Consider the following 12,620-nt stretch of genomic DNA (forward strand, 5'->3'; position numbering starts at 1 on the left):
CACGGCGCCCCTCCCTTACAGTGAAAATCTCTCAAAAAAAAAAAAAAAAAAAAGAGGGTAGTCAGTAACCCTGATTTACAGTTGGCCTGTCAAGAGTATAGGAGGCTGGGTCTGAAGTAGGAAGCATGCTCATGGGACTAATCCCTTAACTTGTGCAATCTGCAGGTAGACAGTGTCAGAAGAGAACTGATTTTTTTTTTTAAGTTTATGTAAAAATTTATTTGACCAAAATGTAGAAAAAGTGATATTATTAAATATGATACAGTTTGCAAGAATCTAAAGTGTGGGTTTTATTCCATTGCACAATCTGCTAGTGTATCTCCTGGGTAGTGTGATGCTTAATAAATAGGAGTGAGGGGCAGGGGACTCAGATAAGCTGGAAGCAGGGGGATTTTTATTCAGAATCGTAAACCGGAGTTGGCCCTGACACTGCTGGGGATGTAGAATGTTTCAGCTCTGAGATGTCCACTGAGAAAGCAGAAATACAGCAAAGCCAGAATGTGCAGCCCTGTCCACACAGTACTCCATATCCAGTTTAACCAGGAGCTTCTTGGTCTTTTAACTTGGTCCCAAAGAAGGAATGAAAGTCCCAGGTAAGTAAACCTTCAATTTGCCATTCCCTGAAGTAGGCAGATGAAATCAATGACCTCTTTTTATCCCTACTTTGATTCCAGAGAAGTCCTTTCTATAGAATCTTGTGAATGAATGAAACTCTCTTTGCTCCATGTACTGATGGCGAGCAGCTGTTCTGATTTGAATAGGACTGAATGCCACCATATTCCTGCGGAGTGGATGGCCTTAGAGCAGACAAACAGGGGTCCTTAAAGAAATACAACACATGCTCTTCAGAGAACACTTTTAAATGAAAGAAATATGTGGAAGAGCCTAACAGGATCTATCCAGAAAATGTGTTTCCTAAGCATTCTCATGCCAACTGCTCAGACGTTTGTTCTGCAGAGTGGAGGGCCAGGATGATTACGTTTATCTAAGGTTTATGACTTCCCAACATAGCCCCCCCCCATTTTTTTTTCCCACTCTGGATGGAAAATTCCCACTCATTTAATGTAATGTTCCACAGCCTTCTATAGGCTGTCGTTTGACCAACTGTGACCCAAGGGTTACATTCTTCAGCGTTTTAAATTGATCTATGACTAGAGGGCAGAGTCTATTCTTGAAAGTGTGGGGTGGTCTATTTTCCTAGAAACCAGCTGCCCTCAGTCTGATGCTCACTATGAAATACCCTGCCTATCTCAGGAATAAATGCAACTTAAGGATAATAATAGAGCTGAAAAAGCTGGTGCCGTTGGAAAGAAGGAAGGAATTAGATTTAACTGGTGCTCAAAGCTTCTCAGATACAAAATATTTGGTCATGTGAGAACTGATTTTTAAAGGACACCCAACCAATGTCTGCTGGAGAATTACTTGTGTCGGATATACTCCCACACGTCTGGTCACACAAGTGTTCTGTCGAGTGTGTTAGCAGAGACAAGTCGTTTGTTCTTCCCTCTTACATTGTTTGGCCTGAGAAGTCTCAGGTTTCTCACGGTGAAAGGATTTACGTCTTTAGGAACACTGAGAGGTAGGCTACATGTGTATATTGAGTAGTTGAGGGGTTCTGTTCTACATTGTGAAGGAAAAAGGAATGTCTTAATCCATCTGGCTTCTATAACAAAAGAACCTAGACCGGATCATTTGTAAATAATCATTTGTAGTGGTTTAATTGCTATTGGCTGGGATTGAATTCCAGTTGGCCAAGTTGGTTTCTTCTGTATGGTACTTAACTTCTGCATCACAGGTCACCCCCACTAAGCCCTCCCCACTCCCTACTCGTTTTTGTTGTTGTTGTTGTTATAGGGCATGTGCACTTGCCAGAGAGAGAGAGAGAAACCTCCCCAGGGGAGGTTGGCCATGCTACAATTCCTTCTCCTCTAGTCTCTGCTTTAGATTTTGAGCACACACATATGTAGGGTCCGGGACTTGAACCATGCAGTCAGCCATGGGGGATCTAGTGCCTCAACTTCCATGCCACTGCTAGCCCCACATAGATTTGGAAAGTTGTACTTCTAAATAACTACAGGCAGGACTGAAAGAGATCAAGACTGCTTACTCTTTTCTTTTTTTTTTGAGAAGTTTTGTTTTTGTTTTTGTTTTTTGCTATAGGGCGCCTGCGCTCACCAGACAGTCAGAGAGACAGAGAGACAGAAAGTGAGAAATCACCCCCCAGGGGGGATGGCCACGCCTCAATCCCTTCTCCGTTCTCCTCTTGGGATCTTGGGCATGCATGCACACGCACCCGGCATGAGTTTAAGCCACCGGGTCTGGGACGCGAACCGTGGTCGACTACATGGGAGTCCAGCGACATAGCCATTATGCTAACTGCTGGTCCCCCAAGACTGCTTACTCTTACAACTCCAACCAATCTATGAGCAGAAACTTAAAAAGCTGCTCCATCCTTGAGGAGAGTATATTCCTCCCCACATCCATTCTAGATATGGCCAAAGAGCAGAATGTAAAGAGAAAAATCAACCACAGAAAGAATCAGAAGCCATGGAGAATAATGAGCAGTGTTCTCAGTGGGGTGGAGGCAAAGTAGGGGAGGTGTCAAGACTTAGTAAACAAACATCCCCATTCCCCTGAATAGCAAAGGGTCATCAAAATATCTGCCCCAGTGGATTTCAGAATTGCTGCAGATTAAGTGTCTGCTTTCTGTGATATTACCTATGTATTATACGGTTGGCCTTGAACAACACAGTTTGAACTGTGTGGGTCCACTTATATGTGATTTTTTTCAATAACTACTGTAAATGTATTTATTTTTTCTCATAATTTTCTTAACATTTTCGTTCCTCTAGCTTTTTGTTGTTGTTGTTTTGTTTTTGCCATAGGACATATGTACTTCCCAAAGAGAGGGAAAGTGGGGGACCCCACCCTGTCCCAGGAAGATGGCCATACCACAATCCCTTCTCTTCTACTCTCCTCTTAGGATTTTAGGCAAATGTGCACATTCACCCAGCATGAGTTTCAAGTCACAGAGTCTGGGACTCAAACCACAGTCGCCATGTGGGAATTCAGCTGTCTTAACTACCATGTCACCTACTGGTCCTCTCTAGCTTATTTTATGTAAGATACAACATATAATACATATAACATACAAAATATAAGTTAATTGTGTATTATCAGTTAGTAGTAGGCTATTAGAAGTTAAGTTTTGGAGGAGTCAAAGTTATATGCAGATTTTTGACTGCAAGGGTTGGCACCCTCAATCCCCATATCGTTCAAGGCTCAACTGTATTTTGGTTTTCATCAAGTTCCTAGCTCATAACTATTTGGCCTTATATCCTTGGTTCCTGAAGTTCCCAAAGGTAAATCATGGAACTAACTGGTCACAGAGAAATTGAGGTCCTTGTTCCAGAGTTTTCCAGTCCTATACCCAGGGAGAAAGCAATGCTGCACAGAGAGGCCAAAGGAATCTGAATAAACAGCCTTGCTGGGTTTCCCCACTTGAGTCCAGTCTATTAGCATTAGGCCACCACACCTTTTTTGTCCAATCACATTTCTATACTGTTGTTCATATTCCAATCATGTAGTGAAGTCTATAAAACCTAAAAGAACAGAGTTCAGAGAGCTTCTGGACAGCTAAACTCATGAAGGCATACAGGGAAGTACATAAGAACTCAGGGGACCAGCAGTTGGTGTAATGGCTATGTCTCTGGACTCCCATGTGGCCGACCGTGGTTCGAGTCCTGGACCCCATGGCTTAAACTCACACAGGCGCATGTGTGTGCGTGCCCAAGATCCCGAGAGGAGAATGGAGGAGAAGGGACTGCAGTGTGGCCATCCCCCCGGAGGGTGATTTCTTGCTTTCTGTCTCTTTGTCTCTCTCTGGTGAGCGCACATGCCCTATAGCAAAATCCTCTAAAAGAAAAAAAAAAAAAACTAAAAAAAAAAAAAAAAAAAAAAAACAGAAAAGAAAAAAGAAAACTCAGTCACATGAGAGGATGGTACACAACTTGCTGGAATGGAAGCTCCTGCACTGAGAACACTTTCAGACCTCATCCTCTCTCTCTACTCACCTGGCAATTTATTTGTATCCTTTAAAGTATCTTTTTTTAAATTTAAATTTTTTTTTTTTTATTTTTTTTTTTTTTTATGAGAGGAAGATCCCGAGACAGTGAGAAAAGAGAGAGAAATTGATATATTTTTTTTAGAGGGTTTTGCTATAGCTTCAGTTTGGGAAGATGCATTTTGGAGATGGATGGTGGTAATGGCTGCACAATATGAATGTACTTAATACTACAGAACTATACACTTAAAACTGGTTAAAATGGCAAATGTTATTATATATATATTTATGATTAACTTTGAAAAAAAAATAAGATGCTTGTTAAAATATGTACAGGACCAGGGATAACAGGTGGTGTGGTGGTTAAGATGCTGGACTCCCACATGGCTGACTACAGTTTCAGCTCCAGACCCCGTATTTTGAAAATGACACTGGGCACATGTACATGTAGACCCAAAAATCCCCAGAGGAGAAGAAGAATGGCATGTTCATCTCCCCTACGAGGTGATTTCTCTTTCCTTCTCTGTCTTCTGTCTTTTCTCCAGCAAGTGCATGTGTCCTACAGCAAAAAAAAAAAAAAAAAAAAAAAAAAGAGAGAGAGATATACAGGGTCAGCCAGCAGTGGTGTGGTTAAGGAACTGGCTCCCACATATCCAACTTCACGGTTGAGTCCTGGACCAGCAGCTTGAAAATCACACCAGGCATGTGTACATACATGCCCAAAATCCCAAGGGGAGATGGGAGAAGAGAGTGCAGTGTGGACATCCCTGCTGGGGGATGCATCCTTACTTTATCTGTTTCTCTTTGGTACGCTGGGGGATGCTTCCTCTCTTTCTCTGTCTCTCCTTGGTAAGTGCGTGTTTCCTATAGCAAATTTTTTTAAAAGACATATGTAGTAATGAGATAGTATAATTCACCTATTTTGAACTGAGTGTGGCTAGCAATGAAGAAGAAAAGTAGTAAAACAGCAGAGATTTATTTATAACTGGACTGGGTCTTAGGGGATGAAGGGATCAGCAGATGTGAAAAGCCTTCTCTCAGATTTTACTTTCTAAGTGGCCAAAAAGTAGTGTAGAGGTAAAATTCATTCTGCAAGGTTGACCCACATAGGAAATTTGGGGGCTTGCACCTGGAGACTTCCCTGAGTACACCAGGCAAAAGAATGCCCAGGGTCCAGGGTTGGCTAAGGCCGGGGGCAGGGGATGTGTACTGTAATGTCAAGACTCTGTTCAGAGGTGCTATCTTTCCCACTCATGAAAAAAATAATAAACTTTTAAAAAAAAATGGTCTCTCAGGACCAGCAGTTAGCGTAATGGCTGTGTCGCTGGACTCCCATGTAGTCAACCACGGTTCGCGTCCTGGACCTGGTGGCTTAAAACTCACGCCGGGCGCATGTGCGTGCGTGTCCAAGATCCCGAGAAGAGAATGGAGAAGGGATTGCAGCATGGCCATCCCCCCTGGGGGGTGAGTTCTCGCTTTCTGTCTTTCTGTCTCTATTTGTCTGTCTGGCGAGCGCACGCGCCCTATAGTGAAAACCTCTCAAAAAAAAAAAAAAAGGTCTCTCTAAAAAAACTCTTCCAACTTTTAAAAAAATTTCTTAGAAACTCATAATCCTGGACCTTTTCTCTCCAAATTACCTGTTTCTTTTTATGTGAATGCAATAGCATGTTGGTTCTAACAGAGATTTGGTTTCCTAGCCTTTTCCCCAGCCCCCTATCTTAGAAGTAAAACCTAGATGTTCTAAGGCAGTGTTTCTCAACATTAGTTATCTGCCCACCTCCACCAACTCCCAGGGACACTCAATATATCTGGAAACATTTCTGAGTTGTCACAACTGTGGGTGGGATGGAGATGGATGCTACTGGCATCTGGTGGGTATAGGCCAGGGATGCTGCTAAAGATCCTGCAATGTACAGAAAAGCCTCCCATGACAAAGAATTAACCATCTCCAAATACCAATAATGCTGAGATTGAGAAATACTGTTTTAAGATTTTACCAAGTTCTTGACTTATAGTAGAAATCAAATCATAAGTTTAAAGTTTCCTGCTTTTGGTCTCTATTTTCTCTTTTAGTTTATTTGAGGAAACATGTGGTCTCTATTTTCTCTTTTAGTTTATTTGAGGAAACATGTAAGATCAGTGGTGACATTATGGGTGATAGGAGGCTATTTAGGCTGTCATTCTCTGTATCCTGTCCGTGATACTATGCCATGGGGAAAGGTCAAAAATAGAAAGGGTGGGACCAGCAGTTAGCGTAATGGCTATGTCACTGGACTCCCATGTAGTCGACCACGGTTCGCGTCCTGGACCCGGTGGCTTAAAACTCACACCAGGCACGTGTGCATGCGTGCCCAAGATCCCGGGAGGAGAATGGAGGAGAAGGGACTGCGGCATGGCCATTCCCCCTGGAGGATGATTTCTCGCTTTCTATCTCTCTGTCTGTCTGGTGAGCGCACATGCCTTATAGCAAAAAAAAAAAAAAAAAAAACCTCCCAAAAAAAAAAAAAAAAAAAAAGAAAGGGTAATGTAGAACTTGTAGCCAAGCTATTGGGGACAGAGAAGGAGACAAAACAAACAAACAAACAAAAAAAGTGATACCAGTAGAAAGGAGCAAGGAGTGCCCTGCTATCTAGATTGGATAATCTTCCTGATGGTCATTTGGATATAAATGGGTTGAATAGATATAATTCAGAGCTCTGTATGAAGAAATAGTTAGTTATGCATTAAATAAGATTATAACCAAAAATGTTTTAATTCAAATAAAGAGTTAATTCAGATTTTTCTACAACTCAACATGCTATTTATGACCTATAAAACTTGCATTTCTTCTGAGGAATAATAACCTAATGAGTGGGCCCAGCAGGTGGTATGGTTGTTAAGGTGCTGGATTCCCACAGGATGGACCATGGTTTGAGACTGGGACCTGGTGGCTTGTTTTCTCACTTTCTCTCTACCTCTCTCCCTGGTGAGCACATGTGCCCTAAAACAAATATAAAAAGTATAATAATAAAACTAAATAAAAATAAACTATTAAAAAATAACCTAATGAATGTATAGTATTGTGTCAATAATAAGAACAAATACTTCTGCTTTTATTTTTCCAAGTATATCATATTAAATAACAACAGACCTGCTGTAGAAGTATAACTCATTTAGTATAATTTAGATATTATAAAAAGTTCATTAACATTCTCAGGCTACTGGACCATTAGAGTAATTCATTACTATGGTATACATTAAAATGGTGCTTTCTTACAAATACTTTGAAAACTATTTGACAGTACACAACTAAAACTGAAAATATGCATACTCATGACCTAGCAATTCTACTCCTAGGTATATGTTCAATAGAAATGCATATGTACACTCACCAAAAGACACACATAAAAATGTTTTCCATAGTACTATTCATAATAGTCCAGAATTAGAAAGTCTTCAATGGTATTATCAATGATACAATGAATAACAAATTTTGGATATAATAATAAATGGATAAATAAATAGAATACCAGATAGCAACAAGAATAAATGCATTAGAAATACATGCAACAATGTGGATGGATCTTACTTGGGTAGGCCGCATAAGGGCTTCCAGATATCCAGGTCCCAATTAATGGCTGGACTCTGTGAATGTTACTTTGTGTGGCAAAAGAGATGTTGTAGATGTGACTGATTTAAGAATCTTGAGTTGAAGAGATTATCCCAGATTACCTAGATGGAACCCTAAATGTAGATGCAGGAGAAGATCTGACTACAGAAGTGAAGACAATATGATGATAAAATCAGGCTTTGAACACAAAAGAAGGGTGCACAAGCCCAAGAATACAGGCAGTCACTAAGAGTTAGGAAAGGCAAGGAAGCAGATTCTCCCCTTCCTCCAGAAGGAACCAACACTACTGAAACCATGATTTTAGCCTAATGAAACTTACTTTGGATTTTTCATCTCCAGGACTATAAAAACAGTAAATTTGTGTGGTTCTAAATCAGTGTGTGTATAGGAGTTTGTTACAGTCGCAACAGGAAACTAATATACTCACAAAAATGATTCATAAAAAGTATGTATTGCTGCATTCACACAAAACAAAAAACAGAACTAATTTATGGTTGTAGTCAGGATAGTTGTTACTTCTGGGGAAGAAGACAGTGTTAAGATAGGACAAAAAGAGAGCTTCTGGGGCGCTCATAATGCTCTCTATATCTTTATCTGATGTCTGGTAATATGAGTATGTTTAACTTCCAAAAATTCTTCTTGGCAGGGCCAGCCCAGTAGCCTAGTGGTTAAGGGAGTCAGATTCCACATGACTGACCCCGGTCTGAATCCTGACCCTGGTGCTTGAAAACCATATAACACATGTGTGTGTATGCCCCAAAATCCCAAAAAAATGGAGAAATGAAGGAAAAGAGATGTACCATAATCGTGCCCCGATTGCGGGGTGCTTTCTCTCTCTCTCTGTCAAGCACAAGCACATGTACACTCTGGCAATTAAAGAAAAACAAAATCCTTCTTTGTGTATTCTTTCTTATTGTGTATGGTATATGCTGTTTTTAAAACTGTGCCCTCTCAACACTTACGAATCTGATAATCTGCTGAAAAAGGTAATATCTATTCAAGAATGGGAAAATGCTAAACAACAACTTTACTTCTCAAGAACTCTAAAGATTGTTTCTCTCTCAAAAAGATTTAAAAATTTTAACAGCTGGCAGAATATAATAGTGACTTTTAAATCCTAAAAGGTTAGCTAAAAATAAAACACTGCTTAATTAGCTTTAAAATGCCTTGATCCTCAGACTGTAAATTATAGAAACACAAGTAAAATCACGTTTTCTGAAATAGCAGTAAACAAAGGAGAAAGGCAGGTACTATATACTAAGTGATCAAAATGTCTTTTGGGCCTAGGATTTTTAAAACTAGTAAAAATAGTAATAATAGAAACCTCCCTATAGATCACTGAATATAAAAGCAATTTATAAAACACATCAGAATTTTTATTGCTTGAAGAATACAGCATATGAAATCACAAGAATGTCAAAATGAAAAGTCACTAGGCTTCAAACATGTAATACATTATCAGATGCAGTAAAATATTAATTAACCTGAACTCTGCATCAGAAAAAAAAAAAGATATGGAAAAATATCTAACTTGTTTACTTAAGAAATAGATATACTTAAAATAGAAAGTATAAGGATGTTACAGTACAAATTAGAAAAACCAACACTTATTAACTTATTATTTCCCTAGACTAGACTACCTTTGGTACTTAAATTTTTTATAAAATAATTTCTTCTATCTTGTCCAAACGCACTTCATGAATATGACATCCATGAAGTAACTTCAACTAACATTCAACAAAATTAACCTTTTCATTACATGGGGGAAAGTGTACTTAATTACTGTTTCCCTTTTTCTAAATAAAATATAATCTTTAAGAAATCTAATACTTTTAAACTTTTACTTACTTAGGCTTGCCAATCAAAAAATTGAAATCCTGGCAGCCACAACTGTCATTCTGGGGCTTAATGAATATAAAATCTAAATGATTTGGCAATTGACAAAGGAATTACTTTGTGTTATCTGACATGGCTTTTCTATTTTCACAATACGAACAATATGTCATTTCTTTAACACACAGGATTCCTGCAATAATCACTACTATCCTTTATTTACTAGAACCAAATTAAAGCTTCTTTTAATAAGCAGGTTGGAATTATTTATGTTTCATATAGGACTGATTAATTATGACACGTTTCTTAAATAAAATCTTTTTTTTTTTAAAGCTATCACTCAATTATGACAAAGGAGACAACGATGTCATTTCCACAGGTAGCGTTGGACTCTCTAGGCCATCTAGTCAAGAAAATGTACAAGTAATGCTAAAAACAAACATAAGTGAACTATATCTACAAGTTAAAAAAAAATCCCTCTTTCATAACAAGCATGCTCATTAACTTTCACTTTTCTTCCCTAGCCAAGGTCTGAATATTCACGAACCTCAGCTAAACCAACGGAATCCAAGCAATTGTTTTACAAGTCCCACCTATATATTTGAATAATATAAACATGAATGGACTAAGCAAGTAATACTATAATACAATTAATTACTGAATTGGAGAAAAATAGTAAGAATCATGACAGTTCCCAAAATTAGGGAGTCTCTGAAATGTAATAGCATAGCTCAAGATGAATTATGCCATAATAAAATTTTCATTTTTATAACTACACAAAACAAAAACAAAATAAAAAAAATAACCTGTCAAATTTATACAACTACTATTGAATACTCCTTTCCTAGTTTTTTAATGTCTTGTTTTGAGGTTTCCCTAAACAAGTGTATTTATCTGAGCATATGTAATTATTGCCTAGTATATACTCATTTTAAAAGACAAAAACTCAGATATTTTAGAATTGAACTCATTTTTTTCCCACCAACCTGATCCAATGTCTACTATATCACTACCCCCCCAATAATTTAAAATTCCAAATCTTAGTTTAGTTAAAAGAACAGAGGAAATGCAAATGTAGCTTCAGAACTTCTGTATAAATTTCACTGTATTTTATAAACTTGAAGTTTTCTGTAACACTGTTTATTGATCAAATAAAGGACTCACTGCTATCTAAAATTTCATAAACACCATTAAAAAGTCAAAATTGATATCATACTGAACCTTAAATTTTCAATAGTTCAAAGGGACAGTTTTACATGTATAGCACACAACAGCTGGAACTTAACAACAGACATCCCTAGAATACCAATGGCAAGTCCACCAAGATGCATACAAAATTACAGATAAGCATTTCTTTCACTGTTTTGTTGGGTAGAGAAAAACATTTATAGAGGAAAGAGAAACTCAGCTGGTGAATTTCAGATATCATCATCATCTTCTTCATCCTGAGAAGATCCTGCCTGATTCGAAGCACTAGCTGAGGCGGCAGCCAGTTGGGCTTGTTGTGCAGCTTGTTGCATTTGAAGCCATTCCTGTTGGGCCAATTCTGCTTGCTGCTGTCTTGCCTAAAACCACAAACATAAAAACAAACAATATATTTTTTTTAAGATTTTGCTGTTGTTGTTTGAGCACGTGCACTCGCTAGAGAGAGAGGGAAAGTGAGCTATCATCTCTGAAATGGGATGACCACATTGTAATCCTTCCTCCTCCATTCTCCTCTCAGGACTTTCGGCACACATACACATGTGCTTAGTATGATTTTTAGGTCTCTGAGTCCAAGACTCTGCAGTCAGCCATGTGGGATCCAGTCCCTTAACCACCAAGCTACCTGCTGGCCCAACAGTATTTTTTTTTAAGTCAAAATATATACACTTTCATTAAAGTGTTGATTAAACCAATTGCAGACTTAGTCATTATCAAATTTAGTATTTTCCAATTACTATACAATTGTTGTACATCTAGAGAAAGTGAATTCTGTAAGAAAATATAGAGATTACATTTCTGTCAACAACCCAGATCTAACGATCTAACAAGTTTCCCAAAGTTGATTCTCTTATACATGATCTCCTTTTATGGCACATAATTTATGTCATTTCATTCAACTTAAGAAGTTGAAAATGTCAACAAAAAAAATCTCAACATTTTCTCTTTGGCCCCTTTCACTATAAAAATTGAGCATTCCCTAATCCAGAAATCTGAAATGCTCCAAAATCCAGAAACTTTGAGCACCAACGAGATACCACAAGTCGAAAATTCTACACCTGGGGCCAGCAGGTGGCGTAGTGGTTAAGGATGCTGGACTCCCATATGGCTGATCACAGTCTGAGTCCTGGACCTGGCGGCTTGCTTTCTCATGTTCTTTCTCTTTATTTATCTCACCTGCCAGCCCCAATATAAACATTCTTTAAATAATTATTTATTTAATTTTAAATTTGCTATAGGGCACATCAGAGAGAGAGAGGAAAAAAAAAAAAAAAAAAAGAGAGCAAGAAAGCAAGCCATTAGGGCCAGGACTCAAACTACAGTCACCCATGTGGGGAGTTCAGCACCTTACCCACCATGCTACCTCCCAGCCCCAATATAAACATCTTTTAACTTAAGAATTACTTCTGCGAGACCAGCTGTGTCACCTGGTAGTTAAGGCAGCAGGAGCCCATATGGCCAATAGCGTGGTCCAAGTCCTAGACCCAGAGGCTTAAGAAACACACTGGGTGCATGTGCATGTATGCCCAAAATCTGTAAAGAAGAGAGAGAGAGAGAAGGGACTGTAACATGACCATTCCTCATAGGAAGTGCTTTCCTCTCTCCTCTTTTTCTGGCAAGTGCACACACCATCTAACAAAGAACAAAAATAAGACCATTTGTGTGATTTAAAAGTTCTCTAACTCTTAGGACAAAGTTCATGAATGCAGCTAAAGTGATATTTCTTTCTAAGTATTACGATTTCCTATCCTGTCTATACAATGCTCTGTGTGACCCTCTTTCACCCTCTATAAATATATACATATATATATATATGTACATATACACATGCACGCACAGATACACAGTCCGTATCCTTCTCATATACGCATATAAGATACTTACCCAAGATAGAACTTTATAAATGGAATT

The 12,620-nt window shown here is 38.5% G+C and overlaps 1 protein-coding gene across 1 annotated transcript in view; it reads right to left on the minus strand.

The window, feature by feature from the left end:
- Positions 1 to 9,377: 9,377 nt before the first annotated feature.
- Positions 9,378 to 12,620, minus strand: part of DR1 (down-regulator of transcription 1) — a 21,073-nt gene continuing 17,830 nt past the window's right edge. Inside the window, exon 3 of the mRNA XM_006140138.3 lies at positions 9,378 to 11,071. Within this exon, the coding sequence (XP_006140200.1) occupies positions 10,925 to 11,071 (147 nt within the window). The 3' untranslated portion in view covers positions 9,378 to 10,924. The remainder of the gene's footprint in view (positions 11,072 to 12,620) is intronic.

Source organism: Tupaia chinensis, unplaced genomic scaffold (assembly GCF_000334495.1).
Source record: "Tupaia chinensis unplaced genomic scaffold, TupChi_1.0 Scaffold000023_1, whole genome shotgun sequence".
NCBI classification, from domain to species: domain Eukaryota; kingdom Metazoa; phylum Chordata; class Mammalia; order Scandentia; family Tupaiidae; genus Tupaia; species Tupaia belangeri.